This window comes from Leiobunum rupestre, chromosome 5 (assembly GCF_980474605.1).
Source record: "Leiobunum rupestre chromosome 5, qqLeiRupe1.1.hap1, whole genome shotgun sequence".
In the NCBI taxonomy this organism is placed as follows: Eukaryota; Metazoa; Arthropoda; class Arachnida; order Opiliones; family Sclerosomatidae; genus Leiobunum; species Leiobunum rupestre.
In genome coordinates this window covers 50,728,716-50,749,487 of record NC_143388.1, presented here as the reverse complement: position 1 = coordinate 50,749,487, position 20,772 = coordinate 50,728,716, and the positions used below count along the sequence as shown (strand labels likewise).

Here is a 20,772-nt window from a genome sequence, read left to right as displayed (position 1 = left end):
ACTTTACATTTGTTCGCGACTTCAGAACGTGCTCTCCGATATTAGGCTTAAATGTTTATCAAAAAGTAGCGAAGAAGAGAGTATCAGTGCCGAAAAAAGGTTCAGTTAGAAAAGTACCGTTAAAGCAATAGGAAGTGTCATACTTATTTTTATTACGTTACTTATGGTAATGTTTCAAAAATCGCATATCTCGACTACTTTGACTTTTACTCTCAGGGAGCGGGGTTTGGATAGGAAACTCAAACAGGTGGCAAATCCCGAAAAGGGTACGGCTGCCGCAGATCAGATGGTAGATAGAACCTTGGATTAATAATGTACATATAAATCCAAGATAGAACTCGTAGACAGTAACAGCTGGGCAGGATTGGGTTTATTTAAAAGGACGATGTGGGGAAAGTAATAATTCGTTTTTTGTTTTTATTGATGGTTTATATTTATGCCAAAATTTAATGATTTTTTTCTAGATAATCAAATTACAATAGTTTTTTATTACTATGTCTGGCGATAACTTGGTTTTTAAACATTGTGACACTATGATGGTATTGTTTTCATTTCAGACCGGATATATCATACACTCTGTGTTAAACATTCGGAAGGAGATCACGACGAATTCATAGTTGATGTTCAATATAAGATTAAGCTAGTGAGTAATATTTATCTTGTTTTGGTTTAGGATGATTGGTTGCGACACCAAACCAAGATTAATCAACTTAGATTACGTTATCAAACCTAACTAGTAGGTTAGACTTGCCTTCCCTAAATTTCAGCTGCTTTCCGTTATTTCACGGAAGCGCCACCTAGGTGACTTATTTATTAACTTATTATTATTATTATATTATATTATTTATAAAAGCAGAACTAAATGAACCAAAGTTATACAAATAGCGCTCAGAATCGGAGGTTGTTTTCCTGATGAAAATTATGAGATAATCGAGTCGTATAAAAGCTAATTTCCATCCCCGTCTTTTGACGCGATAAATTGCACTTGGGAATTATGGGTATTGCTTTTTCTATGCATACAAAATGGTTTAATTAAAAAAAAATTTCGGCCTAGGAGCGCGCAAAATTTCAAATTCGAGGTCCAATTGTAACTTTATAAGTAAAACGCCTCCAACATGGGGAGTATAGCAGTTTGATAACTTCGGTTCATTTACTTTTGTTAAAATAAATAGTTTATATTAAGTTTATAATTAATCGACCCCACTATTTTCATTATTTTTCACCAATCTTCAAATCTCGAAATCAGCACTAAAATAGAATCCTAAAATATCGAAATCACCATAAAAAACTAATAAATAGGCACAAAAAAAACCAATCTTAAATAACTTCCTTTTTCGAAAATCCGTACGCAAAATTTCTTAGTGTTCGACCCCTCGTATTCTTCGCGAATACAATAAAAAAGTATTTCCCAATAGATCGAAAACTTTCCATCGCCCGAAGCCCGCTCGAGGGGTCCTAAAAGCATGGATATCATTGAAAACTTCTCGAATTCTTAGAATAATTCGGGTCCGCGCTCTTGCTAAATATTTCCCCGAGTATAGAGTAGTATCGCTCTGTAGCTTTGGGCTATGGCCGCCATTTTTAGGGCAGCTTTTTATCTATAGGAAAAAGCATGGGTGACGTCGACATAAGTCACGCCGATATTTCCCCAAAATAAACTTTTTCTTTGAGGAAATACGTCAAAAGTTTAAATTATTACAACTTGCATATAAAATTAACCAGTAAGAAAATAAATTTAATAATAGTTCTCTATTTTCGACACTATCGAATACGTGGGATTTAACCCCAACTCAGTATAGCCACCTTTACACGTACCCTCGGAAACGTTTGGCCTCGTTTCGCTCTCGCTGCGGTTCCTAGCGTTTGGAAATCTGTTTGTTCACACAGAATCGCACGTTAGATTTCGTGAGTTTTGAAGAAAATTGGGCACGCGTAGTATAGGCACGTAATTAGGAGTTCGTTTGCTCACGCAGTTGAGTCACGTTTTAATACCATCTAATTAACAAGTAGGCAAGCCAAAATATACCTATCCTCGGAATAGTTTTTAATTTTCAGTGAAGCGTAACTGTATCCGTGGTTCTGCGGTAGAACGCTCACCTGTCGTGCAAGAGGGCTCGGGTTCGAATCCCGGCCGATTTAAAAATTATACTACACCCAATGACAAAAAGAGGGCGCTTTTGGAAAAACCTTTACCCTGATTCTAAGAAACTGGGTACGCAGTGATTACGCTTTGCCCCGAAAATGCGAACGCGTTCGCAGGCCTGACAGACAGACCCACAGACAGCAAGGTGGTTGTATAACCCCTCCTAGGGTACAAAGTCCCCTCGGAGAGGTAAAAGCGAATATACAAAAAGCTGGATGATAATTTTCTTGTAAAATATTCATAAACATTTTATTAATAAATAACATGGTCCACCATAAACCGACTCTATGACGTCACGAATCGCTGCCAAACTGGTCGACGAAGCGGTTCAGCCGAAGCGATCGGAAACTCTGGGACGCGGAACGGTAATTATTATGGATTTAATCGGGGCCCGTGCAGCTAAGGACATCCGGAATTATTGATTTAAACGGGGCCCGTGCAGCCAAGGACCTCCGGAATTATTGATTTAAACGGGGCCCGTGCAGCCAAGGACCTCCGGAATTATTGATTTAAACGGGGCCCGTGCAGCCAAGGACCTCCGGAATTATTGATTTAAACGGGGCCCGTGCAGCCAAGGACCTCCGGAATTATTGATTTAAACGGGGCCCGTGCAGCCAAGGACCTCCGGAATTATTGATTTAAACGGGGCCCGTGCAGCCAAGGACCTCCGGAATTATTGATTTAAACGGGGCCCGTGCAGCCAAGGACCTCCGGAATTATTGATTTAAACGGGGCCCGTGCAGCCAAGGACCTCCGGAATTATTGATTTAAACGGGGCCCGTGCAGCCAAGGACCTCCGGAATTATTGATTTAAACGGGGCCCGTGCAGCCAAGGGGGGCCGCAGAATTCACAAGTTATTTACAAACGCTGTAACTCAACACTCCTTAGCTGAGATTGAGAGAGCCCGAAACAACGGCAATTTTGAAACTAAACTTAAAAAGACAGCACAGCCACTATAGTAACCTCTTCCTCCTAGCACTCTTGTTTTTATCCATTTGATTAATGGGGCTCCAAAGTTCGGTGGCAAAATGTGTGTAAAGTCGGTAAAGTGCGAAATTTACGGTTGACTCTGCCCGCCTCTGCCAAGGCCGAGTGAGGGGTTGGGGGGAATGAAAAGCATGCTCAATTTTCTTTTTTTTTGCCACCGAACTTTGGAGCCCTTTTAAAAACCGCGGCTCAGCACTGGCATAGTTAGATAGAGAGAACTAATATCAGCAAAAGTGACATAAGACCCAAAAGTGTTTCAACTCTACCTTTGCGCCCGTTAAAATATTTACTGAGAGCTAGTCTCACAATAGACTACATAACCTACCAGTTGGAATAGTACTAGCAACTATTTAGTCTATGGTCTACCGCGATTTTATCTCTTCGATTTATTATCCCGTAGACGTACGTTCTATAACGCCTCACTTTTCGGCGCTGAAGTGGAGGAAATTTCAAATTTTGATGACGTATTTTCAACACCCTCTTCCACTCCCTCTTCTTACTTCGCGACAAGCTCTCATTAAACGTTATACCGTACTGACACACTATGTCGCTTTTGATATCAATCGAATGACGCCTGAATTAAATTTATATCAAGTGCCGTTGAAGAGCATTCGTCGTTTCGCGGGGTCCTATGGGGAGTTATAGCCTGTACTGTATCCTAGCTTACACTGTATTATTCACCTTCACCCCACCGCCTACATCAGCAACGAAAGTAACAGCCTCTTTCCTCTATATACTAGAGGAAGAGGCTAAAAAAGCGACTCAAGTCGGGGTCAAGCGAGAACTACGTCAGCGGCATCAGCCGAAGGTCATTCGGAGGATTCTATTGTCGCCCACGAAAAAAGGGAGAAGGAACCTATTTTATAGATTTAGGATTTTAGCGAGGTGCGTCGGCGCGAAAATTTAAAATTACTAAGAAAACTTAACCCCGAAAAATGGAAAACCCCGACAGTCGGGGTCGGGGATGGGCACTTGTTTTTCCTATCTATCTTTTTACCTCTCAAAATCATTAAGATGGCGCCACTATCACTATCACGATCAATTTTTTTTAAAACCCCACTATATTTAAATATCAATTTAAAATCAAAGATGAGTAACTTATCTTTATCAATTTTCTCTCCTCTCAAAATTTTCATATAGTGCCGCTATCAGTATTACGATCAATTTTTCTATCAATATCCCAAAAAGTGTAAATATCAAATGAAAATCAAAAATGAGTACTTTCTATCAAATAGATTTTTACCTTTCAAAAATTTTTATTAAACACCACTATCAAATTCCTATCAATTTTTATCTAATGGTTAAGTCTATATATCAAATCAAAATCAAATGAGTACTTTCTACCAGATCAATTTTGTTCCTTTCAAAAATCTTTACAAGGTACCTCTATTAAATTCCAATAAATTTTTCACTATTAAAGTCACTTAAGTTTATATATCAAATCAAAATCAAATAGGCACTTTTTTTCTCCGAATACCTTAAATAGAAATTTACAACGCTAATCCCTAATCCACCGGAATAATCTGAACTATGGTTTTGGTTTTGGTTTTAGTTTTACTTTGCCCACGGCCAACTTCGATGGAGCGGTTAAGCCCGAACAGCGCGTCATCAAAGTTGGCCGTGCTTTACCCATGCCGAAAATAATTCATTGCACTCGAAATCACGTGACTCGTCAAAAGACATGTTTTAGAGGAAGCATGGATGAACTGCCGTATAAAAAAACAACGGTTTACCCCTCCCCCCTTTTACGTAAGCAGGAAAATGAAAAAGACTGTTAGCAATCAACTTTTTGCCGAGAGCCGAAGATTATATTAAATTCAAATCAATATTTTAACCTAGTTTTTCGAAACTATCAAAAATTAAGTTTCACCTAACCTACAAAAATCAATCTCCTTTCCATTTGTTTCGGTAGATGGCGACCTCTATCACTTTCAAATCAAATTTAACTTGACCTGTAAAAATGAATATCATTTCAATTGTTTTTTCAATTTTTTCGTAACGATAAATATGCGGAATCACAAATCAATCAATTTTTTTACGGTATTCTGAAATCTTTCAAAATAAATTTTTCTTTGAATAGAATTTTTTGTGTTAAAAATCATATCAAAATTGATAGAATTTTAAAGAAAATTTCTCAAATTGATCAAAAAAGTATCAGATTCGAAAAAGATATGATAGTGCCCATCTTTGCTCCCCGTACGAACACTAACTCTAGATCGCTCCAATCATCATTTTATGTTCCATTAGCGTGCTCGGATCTGCTCCGATCAAGTTTCGCGTGTTCTATTTCACGCTCTCGGGTGCTCCGAGATCACCCAAAACCGATCTGCCGATTTCGACAGATCAACGGATCGAGATCGAGATCGGAGCAAATTTTCGCGTGTTCCTTCTAGATTTTTTGGCAAAATGGCAGACCAAGACGCGAAAATTCAAATTACAAGCAGACGAAAAACAACAAAGCACGGGAATATGTTCATGGAATGTTCCATTTGCTTTTTTACTCTAGTCGATTGGGGCGAGATCTATGACGTCAGAGACAGATTCGGAGCGAATCTTGAGCAATCAAATGGAAAACGCTATTAGTTTCACGTAGAGTGTCCGCCGGTGTACAAAGACACTCATACGTCAATCAATTGCAAATATCACGTCCTGTCCTCGTCGGCATTGCTAACATTTGTGAGATCGGGGCCCCGGAAGTGGCGCATTTGCCCATTTTAGTAATTGCTGACGATTTAATTTCTGGCGATTTTCAGAACTTTTTTATATTAAGACCGACTTTGTTGTTAATTATATTTTTAGTTTAGTATTATTTGTGAACTAAATTTTTGGTTGCATTAACCAATTTTAATTTTAAGTGAGATTTCTGGCCAATTCGCGAGACCCAACCGACCCGTGTACGCGCTACTGTGATATTTGAATTTCGTACCAATTGATAGAGGCGCCACCTAGCTCCAAAAACATTCGTTCGCGTGTCGCTACCTTAGTTCCAAAACCAGGTTCCTCGATAAATTCGGTTTGCCTAAAATATAATTTAAATTAACGTATTCGCGTTTCGCTACCTTAATTTCAAAACCAGGTAACTCTAAAAATCCGATTTGTCTAAAAATTAATCGAAATTGAAGTGTTGGTATTTCGCTACTTTTTTCCAAAACCAGGTATCTCGAAAAATTCGGTTTGTCTAAAACTTAATTTAAAGTGTTTGCGTTTCGCTACTTAATTATGGTTAATTATCAATGCGTTTGTAAGTCTATAATATTGTACCATAAGTTTGGCACTTAGGGGAATATTTTACTGAGAGGTAACAGAGTGATGTCATAAAAAGAAAATAACCCCTAGCGAGGCGCGTTAGCAAGCGGACGCAAAACGGTGACGAAGCCCGTAATGCAGTTTCGTGAATAGCTCTCAGTAAAACTTTTGCATGTGAAGAATAGGAAGTGTCACACTTACGTAACAATATTATACACTTATGTTGCGTCTAAATAAACCCTCTACGGGGCCCATGGCGACATAAGGCATCGAGGTATTGCACTACCGATTCCAACTAGCTCCCCATTGACTGACTGCAGTCAAGTGGGTAAGCCCCACACGCGAGTTTTGGGCTACGTTCAGTGAAGCTTAACGGTATTATACCGTTTTACGTTTGCGTTTGATTCCGTTGAGACTTTTTATCCTGTCCTGTTGAACGCTTTTTTACGATTGTTGTAATTTTTATAAAATATCGTCTGTTGTGTCGTCCGCAGCTAGCCTTCCCGCGTGCTGTGACGTCACGATTCCGTTTAACATCGAAGAAACCGGCTGGAAAAGCAGGTTCAAATGTTTCAGCAACAGTTCAGCAACGCTACGTGACACCGGAAATGGTAAAAAGCGTGCAATAGAAAACCGGTTCCGAAATCCTGCAACGTGTAATTTTGTTGCAAGCTACTGAACGTAGCCTTGGTTTGAGCTTGGATAAATAATAGTTCGTATATACTATTCTCCACCACTCTCCCCCTTTTCGCAACGCGTTTTAAAAATTTTAATTTTTAGGCTTAGTTTCTCTTTTCGATATAACAGTCGCCAGCCAGATTTCCCGCACGGTACTGATGAGTTCCAAATAGAACGAAACCGTTCTACCGTTGGTATTTCTCGCTATTTTATTTAGTTTTTATAGTTTTTTACTCAAGATATATTTCATCCGAGATTCGCGTCTTTTTGTTTGCTCGAAGACCTATTGGTACGAGTTATTTGTAGGTTTTTTAATTTCTTCAAATTTGTTTAATGTTTAGCTATTTTATCCCTTTTCATTATGGACTACTCTACTTATTCGCGTAAATAATAGTAGCTCCTACTATTATTAATCCAAGGTTTAATAAGTGTATTTTAAAATCTTTCTCACTCAAGCCGAATTTAACTCGCTACAAGCGTTCCTAGAAACAAGTCATCTATTGACTTTTAACACCTTTTTTTATTGATATACCAGGGCCCGATCTGAACTATAGTGTTTATTGCTCTACAATTTCTATAATTGTGAAAAGTGACAATTCGAAAATATCTTCCAGATGGAGGTGCAATTTGTGCTAGTGCTACATGAGGCGGCGTCGCAGGCAGGCGGCGACGCCAGTGTCCGACGTGTCTTGGAGAAGATTCTTTGGAAGAGCGAATTCCAGGCACTCAGAGACAAATCGACTACGTGGAAGGAACCTTACCATAAAGTACAAGTGCGAGGGACGTACCAGGTCGAAAACACGGGCTTCGAGTTGCTCCCGCATCAGATGTATCATTCCTTCTTGAAGGTTTGGAGCTCCTATTTGAGAGCCATCAAGCAACTGCTCGAAGAGGGCTCGAAATTCGAAGAATTGGATAGTTTGTCAGTCCAAAATCTGCCTTGGCTGACCATTCAGTCAGAAAAGGCTTTTTCGCGAACTACCTCTCCGTGTCACGAGAGGGTTCCGTTAAATTCGGTCCAATTCGGAACTTTGCCGAGCTCATCCAACTTTTCGTCACACTCCGTCCTTCAAAGTCTTCGAGAGAACTCGACTGACTCCTATTATTGCCAAAATTTGCTCGTATCGTTTTACCACGACACCAAACAGGTCGAATTGGTGTTGGACAGTGAACACGTGGCCCGTTTTAAGTATTTCAGTATTCGTCAAATTTTAATCGAGTTAAAAGAGGACTGTACCACTTTGTATTTTATGCTGGTGAATCCGCCGTCTGTGATGGAATGCCAGGAGAACGCGCCGGTGAAGGTCAAGGTTGGTCCCATTACCGGTACCGTTCATCCACCCCTGTATTACGGCAGTAGTGTGATCACTATTCCAGGTGTCCCCGAGGACGTCTTAGGTCGGAGCAACGTCATCGCGATGGACATACCGGCCAAATACCATCATACGAACGATGTTATTTCGAGGTTATTTTTCCGTACCGGGAAACGACCTTTGGGTTACGTGGTCATGGACAATCGCCACGTGCAAATACCCAAAGGATTTCCGAACTTGGACTTGGGACATTTCCCCTGCACCTATCTCTTAACGGCCCTATTCCGGAGAAGTTTCGTCATGCAGCTGGAGAACGGAGGACAAGGATTGGCTAAATTTGTTACCCAACTGAGGCAAATGACCCATAAGAACCCAGACTGCTTGTACAAGGTTTTGGAAGAGGCATTGCAGTTAATGGACGAAGGCGTCATCACGAACTACAGCGAAAGAATTGCGGACGTATTTACCCGATATGACCGAGAGAAAGTCTGCGACAGCGACGACTCGAGCGTCTCTAGATGCACCAAGAAGGTGTGGCGCGTGGTGATAACCCCGACCAGGCTGTTGCTCTATCCGGCTGAGGAAATCTTCGGCAACAGAGTCATCAGACAGTTCAGCTGCGAGCACGCTCTGCGGGTGTCCTTCAGAGACGACAACTTCCAGCGTCTGAGCCGCGTGTCGCTCAGATGCAGCGAGGAATACATTGACGCCATTATTAAGCACCCCATGGAAGGCGGTCTTCGCATCGGCCCCCGGAAGTTCGAGTTTCTCGGATGGTCCAACTCGCAATTGCGCGACCACGGTTGCTACATGTACGCGCCGGACGGCGACGGCAACACGGCGGACACGATCAGAAAGTGGATGGGAGATTTCACGGACATCAGGAACGTTCCAAAATTCATGGCTAGAATGGGTCAATGCTTCTCGCACACGGAACCCACGGTCTCCGTGCCTTTGAACTCGTCTCGGGTCAAGACCGATCCTGACGTGGAAGGCGGACGCAATCCAGAGACTGGGAAACCATTCTGTTTTTCGGATGGCGTCGGACGCATTTCGGAGAACCTCATGATCCAAGTAAGTTCAGCGACTAAATGTAGCAACAGTGGCGGATACATATGGGGGGCCCCGCCGTGACGCTTAAGCTTTGCATGTGACTTGATGATTTGTTATTACACCCATAGCTCAAGATGTGTGTTATAGCGCCCCCCCCCTTAAGTTTTTTTATATCCGCCACTGTGTAGCAACAGTTCTCAATTTTTTGGCTCCGGATTACGTCATCTCATTTCTTTTCCGTGTTCTATGAAAATCGCGAATTCGTAGCTAGGGTTAGGTTTTGGCTAAGGATGTAGTGTTCGTACGGGTCAAAATAAAGTCTTGAGTAGTTAGTAGTTATTTATATATAAAAATACCACGGCACTCTGCAGCCGAGACAACAATTCTAAAATTTCTAAAACTAAAAAAGGGATAACCACGTCAGCGACCGTGAGCGACACATTTCGAAGGTCATACAACTAATTTCTTTATTACCCACGAAAAAAGGGAGAGAAGGAACCTATCTTTTATTTTAAAGTAGGGTGGAACTGTTTAAAATTACCAAAATCTTAACCCAAAAAAATGGCCAACCCTGACTGTTGGGGTGCCCGTTGAAGTTTAGGCTTAGGCTTAGGGTAAGGTTATGTTTAGGTTGAATGACCTTGAGGACATGGTTCAAGGTCATGGAGTTTTTGATTCATCTAATGACCCCCTACCAAATGAATAATTTTTCGTGGACACCCTTTATCTATCTGTAAACTTGGTTTTGACACTGCAAATGAGTGACGAAAAAATGCCAATTTTGGAATCAGCTAGGCTAATACCCAAGACACCTTTTTAGGCCCAAGTCATCTAGCGACTTTTATTTCCTTTAATTCTGCAAGAATATTTGAAATCTGGCCAAAAACCTTAAGGTTAACTAGCAAGGTCCTCCGCGTTGAAACATAAATGTGTCATCTGTTCAATCACTATCTCTCAAGGTTTCAACCCATGAACGCCGTGAAATCAAATTATGGGCAAGGTCTTAAAGGGCAACGCAAGCCCGTGATGCAGGGGAGGTTGAATGTATAATATCTAGATAGAAACAGTATCTGCACATGTGACTCTGGTGGGAGGACTGAGGGCAAGAAAACGTCTGGAGTAACGCTCATCAAAAACCACGACGAGTAATCGATGCCAACATTTTGTTACTGTACGATTTTTCGCGTTTTTGATTTGACATTACGTGGGTCATCGTGTCGGTGTTTACAGATTAGCTGGCGGAGGACTTTAAGTACCTTAGGAATACTTAAGTATCGTAAATATACACAACAAAATGGTCAAGACCAGTTCATTTCTATACCTCGAGGGCTTATATTGGTCAAGAGTGCGGGGGGGGGGGGGAATGTAATATCAAAAGTAAATAACATCAAACAATACAACAAAAATTTAGGCAAACGGGGGAATGTGAACCTGAAGGGTTACATTGTTTAGATAATGTTGAATTTTGTCAATTTGAAACTTCGATCACTTCTGTTGGAACAAGTTCTGTACGTATTGAAAGGTTTTTTAAACTTTGAATCCATGTGGTCAAAACTGGACTAGATACCACCATCCCAACCCTGTCCAGTCCCCATATAGCTGGGATACGTTAGCTGCTGACATCTCAGTCTTTTTTTCAATTGCGTTTATTGGTTTTTGAATCACTTTCTTGTTCACTGATTGACTTTTTCAAAATTCTATAGTTGTTTATTTTGCCAAACTTAATTTATTTGATAACTATTTGATAACTATTTAATAGTTATTATTATTATTTAAATATTTATCAAATTCTTAATTTGGGTAGATAATTTGGGAAGCACGCAGAATATGCTTTGCCTCAGTGTAGGTGTTAGCCAAGCTTGTTATTCTTTGCACAATAATGGCCACCGAATGAAAATCACTATGTCCCCCTTTCTGTAAAAATAGCTTCATAATAATAATTCAACCTTTCTTAGCACATGTGCATAAAATAGTTTTAAACGTGGTTTGGTAAAATTATACAAAATTATGTGTACTTAGATCAACGGTTTTATTTTCCTAAACCGACAATGTAAGTGGGATTTATGCATTCTTTCCTTTAATCTTCCCGCTGCATTTAAAATAATATTATTGCTATCAATGAAGACTCAGATAATACGATTTTGTAATATATATTAAAAACTTGACAGGGAAAAGATTCAAGAAATTTGTAAATGATTTATATTTTGAACCCAATTTTAGGAATCCTGAGCCACTTATTAACAAATTATCATGCGCCGCTTTTACGCCATGTCATGGAAAATAAAATGAAATTACAGATAAAAACTAAAAAATTGTTTTAATTACTAATTATTTTTTAAATTTGCTCATTGATTTACGCCAGGTGACTGAAAAAATGGGCTTTGATTACGTACCAAGTGCAGTGCAGTTTCGTTATGCCGGATATAAAGGAATGCTTACACTGGACCTAAATTTGACTGAACAAGATATTATATTTCGAGAGAGTCAGCGAAAGTTTCCTTGCCACGGATGTGAGAAACTAGAGATTGTCAGTAAAAGTACTGCCAGTAAGTTGCTAATTTTTTACTTGCAGCTTTTTCATGAGATTAGGGCAGGCTAGTACGGAAATGGGGATAAATAAGTTTGATTATGGCAATTCTATTTGCAAAAATGTTAAAACCAGCGTGATTTAAATAGTCTTGGCAATTAATTAAAAATCAACCTTAACTGATTTTGATACATCGGTATTGGTTGAATCTCAATCAGTAGCAGACAAACCCATCCAACTAACCCTCCAGTATTCCCTCATCAACTGACCCTCCTCCTCAAAGTATCACTCATGGCTTGCCTATATTCATCATCATAACAGCTAACGCTAAGCAGTCGCCTGCTTTTCTGTACTTATCAGCATAACAGCGAAAGCTCCACAGTTTTATCTTTTTCTATATTTATCAGCACAAAGCACAGTTTCCTGCTATATAGTGACACAAGGTTAAACATATCATGGAAATGTTAAACTACACCGAATTGTTTTAACTAGATGACCGCTTTTTCCCTTTTTGTCAGTGACACATTGCAATTTGAGCAGATTTTGATACTTCCTTTTCCTTTCATCGCTTTTGATTTAATGTAAGGATAATAATTAATACTTAGCAGCGTATTGACTAGGACTAAGGCCAGCTTGGTATAGTATTTAATCGTGTGACCTATTTTATTAGCTTTAGAACTGACTAGTAAACATGTCACTTCTTTCAACTTGCACTCTGATCAGACCTATTCACTTAATTTTATTAAAATGTTTTGTTTCACTTGTTATTAATTACAACAATTTTCAACAAATTTCTTTTCAGCTGCCCTTCAGCTAAATAAACAACTAATAACGATATTAGACCAAAAAGGGGTTCCAACAGCTGTGTTTTTGGAGATTCAAAGAAACATGTTGCGTGACCTCACAGCTATGCTTTTCAACAATGAAAAAGCTGCTGAATATCTCTCAACTCATAGTGCGTTGCCAAAAGTCAATTTCAAGAGCTTGGCCAAAGCTGGCATTGGTTTAAATTCTGAACCATTTTTCAGAAACATGCTGTTGGCTCAACACAAAGTTGCTCTAGGTTTGTATTTTCCTTCAATTTAATTTATTAATTATTATTACGGCCTGTACTTTACAAAAGTGTTCATAAGTTAAAGGACTGTTTATTCAAACCTTTAAAAGATGGAAAAATTGGAATGACTTTTTTGTAAATCTTAAGTTGAGAAAAATTGCGGTAATGACCATAGTATCTATCAGATGCTAAATTCGAATGGGCCATTTCACTTAAAGCTCTTGCGAATGATAAATTGCCAAACCAAACGAAAGGCCCTAAAGTGACAAATGTCAAAAATTAGCAAAAACCACCCTTGGGTCTTTCAAAATAAAGATTAAGATTTTAATTAAATCTTTTAAAGGTTTATAAGGTAGGAGAAGGTAATAAATGATCTTTCACAGCCTTGACTTCAGAGAGTAGCAAATTATAGGGCTGGCTTTGGGTGGTAACCAATTCAATTATGATAAAATGCTACAGAATTATTTTAACTATTACTAGGTGTATAAGGTGGGGTGGCGGAGTGGTTAGCACTTTCGCCTCGCAGCAAGAGGAGCCAGGTTTGATCCTAGCTAGTGGCACTGGGTGAAAATCCGGAACCACTCCTTCTGCATAGAATTTGTAAGTTCCCTCCCCACTGGTTTAAGGAGTTTCCCCCCGAGATCTTCGGTTTCCTCTTCCCATAAAAACTTGCTGAGGTTAACAGTAATAATAAGTGTAGGGAGCTGACGGTTGGCTCGCGTGGCATGAAGGACTTGCGACCACTCTCCTACGCATTGTAACCCGGCCACCTGTTACTTGATCACGCACAAGCAACATTGCTTATGTGGTCGAAGGTGGTGCCTTGGGTACTAGCTCTATTTTATATAAAAAAAAAATTCAGACAGTTTTAAGCCACTAAATTTTGACTTGCACTTTTGATCCAGAGCTTGAAAACCAGATTTCGATTTCATAAATGTTATTATTAGATATAACAGGAAACTATGTACTCAAATGTGATGTTAGCGCCCTTACCAAAAAATAAGTTGGCTAAAAACCACTTAGGACAACTTGTATTTCAACTTGGTTTTCAGTTTGTATTTGGGACAAATGCCTACTTAAAAATAACTTAAATCCTCTTTATTAATCAACTTATTTCCAACTAAACCAGAATCAACATTTACATTTAACTAATTAAAAGCAAATTAAATCCTACTAGGGAAACATCTAAAAACCAACTTAAATACTACTTAAAACCTACTTAAAATATTATGTAATTTCCTGACTACTAAAAACCCACTAATTATATAAACTTAGCAAAAGCAGTATTTTCCTACCAACTGAATAACAACTTATTACCCCTTTAATAGTAACTTGAAATATGCTGACAACTTGAGCCTACTTAATACCAACTCAATATCAACTAATAATGTGTATACAAACTAAATACAAACTGAAATCCAACTTATTTTTTGGTAAGGGAGTGCTATAAGTTGAGGGGGAGTAACGCAAAAAATGGTCTCAACATAGTTATCATTCTCCTTAAGTATATACTTTCTTGCTGATAGTGAAAATTTCATACAACATAATTTCTTTTCGTTGTTTAACAGAGGGAATAAAGGAGAAGGCGAGACTTGATATTCCAATTGACAAGGGACGAAACATGTTAGGAGTAATGGATGAAACTGGCAGCCTGGAATACGGCCAGGTTTTCATTCAATACACCACATATATTGGGGAAGGCTCTGATAGTCGGAGACTTACAACTATTTATACAGGTATATGTTGTAAGCTTTGCTTTGTACAGTGGCAGTGTTTTTGAATAAATGTTTCTTTGAATCTTACAGGAAAAGTCATGGTGACAAAAAATCCATGCTTAAACCTTGGTGATGTGAGGATTTTTGAAGCAGTGTACATTTCAGATTTAGAACATATTGTTGACTGTATTGTGTTTCCATCTAAAGGGCCGAGGCCACATCCCAATGAGATGTCAGGTAAGTTCTTAATTAGTCTAAATACAGAACATTAAACACTTGAAATAACACATTCGTCCATACCCTTACCAAAAAATAAATTCTAAGAACTACTTAAACTTGTTTTAAGTTGGTATTTGGAACAAATGCCAACAAAATACTAACTAAAAACCTATTTAAAAACCACTTAATACCAACTAGAAGTAGACTTAAAACCCACTCTGATTTCGCTTAATGGAGGCAACTTAAAGCCAACTTAAAACCAATTCTGATTTTGCTTAATGGAGACAACTTAAAGCCAACTTAGAGGCCACTTGAAACCAACTTAAAAATATGTAATTTTCTAACTACTAAAAACCAACTAATTACCAACTTAAAAAAAGTATTTTCCAACCAACTTAAAACCAACTAATTACCCCTTTAACTAGTTTCTTGAAATATGCTGGCAACTTGAGCCTACTTGAAACCAACTTAGTATCAACTTAAATGTGTAAACCAACTTAATATCAACTAAAAACCAACTTATGTTTTGGTAAGGGTAGTTGATCAGTTTTTACCTACAAGTAAATTTGAATGCTTTCTTTAAAAATTTACTTCAATTGTTTTGTACATTTTCCTATGAAGAACCATACTTTAGACTTAATTGTATGACCATTCAGTGTTTTTGTGATGCCCAATCTAACACATTGAATCCTTTTCCCTAAAATTTTCTGATATATATATATCAGAAAATTTTAGGGAATATATTCTTTTATAAACAACTACATTCGTCTAGCCGTATATGAGCTTTTCATTAGTTTTGTTAAATGTCTTAGAAGAAACGTTTTGAAAATGTACCAAAGCAGAACAAAGAAAACCAAGAATGTATATTTAGGAAAGTGACTATGTTGAGATGATTTTTAGCTTTGCTCCCAATCTACCTCATGTTTGTTTTAAAGGTTATATAACATCAGGTATTTGGTGTGAAACACCAACGTTTACAGCTCTGGCTGCTTTTGCCTTTGGTTTTAAAAATGTTTGACTCCACGTACTGTACAGGAAAATTAGAAAAATTGAAGGAGTCTTCCATGAAGATTGCTTTGCAGGTTATATTCCCTTTAAGTCATAATAAATAAATACAATAATGAAAGAACCATTTTGGAGCTCATCAGTACCGGGTGGGAATTTTAGCTCAGCTTGTACCAGAAGTATATATTATCTCTACCAGATTAATTGTTTGAAGTATAAGGTGATGAATGGTTGAGTTGTATTAATGTTTCTATAAAAGATATAGTTTCTGAAGAAAATATTGTACTAATTATATTCAAATTGTTATCAACATTCTTTTCTTTAACAAGGTTCTGATCTTGATGGTGACGAATATGCTGTCATATGGTACGAAAAACTCTTTTTTGCGGGTGATAATGATGAAGCTAGCATCTTTCCAACACCATTTCTAGAAATCCACAAAGGCGAGATCACGGTAACCAACTGCTTTTATTCTTCCGTTATAATTATGGCCTCAAGGCAGTTAAATGACACTACATGTTAGCAAAACATTTGGTCTCTAGTCTTCACTGGAAGATCTAATCTCTGGCTCCAGTTAGTGTTGTGACCAGTCGCTACATTTGTTTGTAAGCCAGTTTAAACTATTTGTAATAGGCTTGGTGACCAAGGCTAGTATATTAATGCATAATGGACCTGGGCAAGGGACTGGAGAGGGCATACTGAGACAAAGCTTTATTGAGTACAGTTAAGGGAGTCTTAACTCCCTGGTCAAGCTGCATTCTTGGTCCTCATTGGGATCCTTTCAGTATGTCTCTAATTATTAGTTTTAACATTGAGGTATAATTGCTACTTTTCACTAGTTTTGACACCTCAACTTTGATCCCAGCTTGTGGCATTATGGGACAACTCGAACATCTCCTGCGTTGAGTTAGCAAGTTTTATCCCCACTGGTTAAAGGGGTTTCAAAGAGTTGTTCGGTTTTGCCTTTGCATAAACACTTGTTGAGGTTAAGGGTAGCGAACTGTAGGTTTGTGTGGCATGAAGGGCTTTCTACCCTCCTATGAAATGAAAACTAGCCAAATTAATTAATGGCACCTAAGGTGGTGCCTTAGGTATTAGCCTAGCTGATTATTTTAAGGGGGAAGGCAGTCTGTGAAAAATCTTGTTTTTCTCTATTGTCAACCTTTTTTTATCCTTGAAAATTAAATTTCATTTTATATTCGGTTTTGGGAAAAAATTTAAACGGTTTTTAAAGAAGTGTAACGCTCAAGATTAAATACTCGGGTTATTATAGTTTAATTAAATAATTTTTTTTTAAATCCCAAGTCTACCTACCACATGTCATTAATTAGAACATACTAAAACATTCGATCATTCTACTATCTCCCATTCTTATGGAAATGTTCATAGTAACAATTTTTATAAGTTCTTTTCTCCATTCTAAATAGGTTAATGACATGTTGGAATTTCTAACAAAATATATTATAAATGATCACCTAGGAGTGATAGCAAATGCTCACTTGGCCCATGCCGATGATCCAGACATTGGTTTGAGACATCCAATTTGCAAAAGTATTGCTCGCAAATTCAGTATTGCAGTGGATTTTGCCAAAAATGGTCAAAAAGTTCAACTATCACGGGAAGAAAGACCAGAAAAGTATCCAGATTTCATGGACAAGGGTTCTCACGCTAACACGTACAAATCGAAACATGCTCTGGGGAAGCTTTACCGAATTTGTAAAGAGTATGAAGAAGAGAACAAAATTTCTTCAGAAATAGGTTTGAAAATTGAGGTAAATAAATCCTCTTTTAGTAATATTAATAATTGTAAAGTAAATTTAAATGCTAGCTCACATTAATTTCAAATCCATTAAGTTTACTCTTTTAAATATTTCCTTTGTTTATCAACCATACCCAGTGGTTTTAAATAGTGAATTTAATCATGAATTCCTAATCATACAAACCAAACACCCTAGTATTTAACAGGTTTATTATCATAATGTAGATATCAGGAACCGACAATATAATTTTTGTATTAAGCAAAACATTTAGTTATAACAGAAGTATGTGTCCATGTTACTATATTGCTATTATTTTTTCACTTGAGAACTCAACAGATTTTCACAGGCTCCTTATTTTTCAAAATGTTTCTTAACAAAATATAGTAATGATGAATGATTTATTTTAATCTGGATTGATGTCCCATTTGAAATTTATAAATGCAGCAATACACTTGGCAAATTGGAACTTATAGTTTAGATGGATACTTCTGTTGTAAGAGTCACAATATGCTTCTGGTCATTCGTTTTTAAGAACAAACAAAACAAACATTTTTATATTTGTAGGCTGACAGGGATTTAATATATCCTGGATGGCAAAAGTTTGAAGAATCTGCTACTGCATCATGCAAGAAGTACAAACGAACTCTTGGCACTTTACTAACACATTATGGTGTTCAATCAGATTACGAAGCTTGTGGAAAAGCACTAACCAAAATACACAGTCGTCTTGAGCGTCAAGAGCGACTTGATATTGAAGAAGTGCTCACAAGATCCATCCATGAAATTTGGAAATCATTCCAAGAAGAATTTTACAGAGAATTTGAAAGTTCTGATATTTCTGACTCATCAAACCAAAATAATGATATTACTCCAGATGTATTGAAGAAGGCATCAGCTTGGTACCTCGTAGCGTATTCGGATCCTCAATCCTATTATCTTAGTTTTGCGTGGATTTGCTGGAAAAACCTTGTTACTATCAAGAAGATGAACATCAAAGTTATTGTGAAAAATCCTTACATTGATCATATTGAATGTAAGATGCAGCACATTTTAAGGAATACTACTTTCAAGCCATTAAGTAATTGTTTGATCTCATTATGCAACAAACAAATTAAAGAAAATGGTCTTGAAGGAGCTCAGCTAAAACTTGCATTGCAGATATTATTGAAATGGGGCTATTCTCATAATGTAATTGAAAATGAAAACACTCTAGAAAATAGACATTTAGGTGTCAGTAAGAAATTGTTGCTCAATGATTCCAAAAAAGTTCCCCCGAAATACTTTGCTAAAATGTTTTTTCAAAGCTTATCTAATAAGCGCAATTCCAAAGTTACTGAACTTATTTTGGACTTCTTTGGCCTGTGTCTCACTTTAAGATTTATCACAAATAGTGACAACGATTTAAGAAAGAACTTGGCCAAGAAGCACATACATCTTGGCAAGAAAGCCATGTTTACGTATCACAGTTTGGCTGTTGGAGCTAATTTTGCCTGTTTAGGATTTTCAAGTGATGAGCGTATATCAAATGTCATTGATATTTCTGAAATGGATCCGATAAGAATAAAAGCTCAAACTGTTGGGAAATATGATAAAGATAACTATAATTCCCTAAAACTTGAACTAAAAAGGGAATCTGGTGCTGTAGAGGTGAATGTCAGGAGAATCAAACAGTACCTTCTAGTCAGTGCTTCTGGAACTAAAATTTCCCATTATATCCTTAAAAAGGTCATATTTAAATTAATTAGGAACCAAGAAAACCAGGTACAAAAAAATCAGTCACAAAATAAGATGAAGTGACATTTTTAGATGAAACTTTTAAAATTTTTAATGAAATACATCTATATTTAGTCATTTCAAAACAAAAGCTCAGTGTCATTCTTATATTTGTATTTTTTAACATTTCTTAACGCAAGTATTCATGATGCGTTGTTACTGCCACATGTTATTTTCATAAAAGATACTTATATTTGAATATATAAAGTTATTTTTATATTATTAATTGTATGAAAATTAATAACCTTGTAGTAAAAATATATCAATTTTAAAAACTTTATTTGCAGTTCTTCCCCTCCAGAAGTTATCTGCTTGTGAGGAAAAAACCATTATCTTTATTATGCTTTGTGAAATTAGGAAATGATGTATATTTACCAAATCTCCAGAATAACTTAAAACACCATCAGCTTAAAGTATTTTTACGTAATAGTTAAATTAGCATATGCACAAAATAATACAGACCTCATTCTATCCTAATTTTGAAATTGGTGATAGCACTGTGCTGGTTTTTTTAGCATTGCTAGTTTTAAATAAGACAACTCTGATAGTTCAAAACCAATAGTCCATGAGCCAGATCGACTTGTTTCTAAGACTGGTAAGTCTATACCCTTACCAAAAAATAAGTTGGCTAAAAACGACTTAGGACAACTTGTATATCAACTTGGTTTTCAGTTTGTATTTGGGACAAATGCCTACTTAAAAATAACTTAAATCCTCTTTATTTTAATCAACTTATTTCCAACTAAACCAGAATCAACATTTACATTTAACTACTTAAAAGCAACTTAAATCCTACTAGGGAAACATTTAAAATCCAACTTAAAAATATTATGTAATTTCCTGACTACTAAAAACCAACTATTATAAACTTAGCAAAAGCAGTATTTTCCTACCAACTGAATAACAACTTATTACCCCTTTAATAGTAACTTGAAATATGCTGACAACTTGAGCCTACTTAATACCAACTTAATGTGTATACAAACTAAATACAAACCGAAATCCAACTTATTTTTTGGTAAGGGTAAACTTTAAGGATTAATACTTGATGAAACCAAAAAGACTATGTATAATAAATGTGGTTAGAATTATTAGCCGTTGCTGCTACTTCAAATCAGTATGAAAGCTAGAGAGTGAACACTGGATTGGTTGATATTTTAGCATACCCAGATGTTACTTCATATTTGGCAAGTTGAAATTAAACGACTATAATACGATTTATCTAATTTATTTAGTTAATTAATTAGTAAATAAACATCCAATTTTCACTAACTTACGTGAACAGAATCAGATCATGA

The 20,772-nt window shown here is 37.1% G+C and overlaps 1 protein-coding gene across 1 annotated transcript in view; it reads left to right on the top strand.

The window, feature by feature from the left end:
- The window catches only part of LOC149945233 (uncharacterized), a 34,538-nt gene extending 14,914 nt beyond the window's left edge, over positions 1-19,624 (top strand). The window contains exons 2-10 of the mRNA XM_090174682.1: positions 558-643; positions 7,670-9,442; positions 11,784-11,967; positions 12,751-13,011; positions 14,571-14,738; positions 14,808-14,954; positions 16,271-16,395; positions 17,369-17,713; positions 18,266-19,624. Of these exons, the coding sequence (XP_090030808.1) occupies positions 7,670-9,442; positions 11,784-11,967; positions 12,751-13,011; positions 14,571-14,738; positions 14,808-14,954; positions 16,271-16,395; positions 17,369-17,713; positions 18,266-19,498 (4,236 nt within the window). The 5' untranslated portion in view covers positions 558-643 and the 3' untranslated portion in view covers positions 19,499-19,624. The remainder of the gene's footprint in view (positions 1-557; positions 644-7,669; positions 9,443-11,783; positions 11,968-12,750; positions 13,012-14,570; positions 14,739-14,807; positions 14,955-16,270; positions 16,396-17,368; positions 17,714-18,265) is intronic.
- Positions 19,625-20,772: the final 1,148 nt, after the last annotated feature.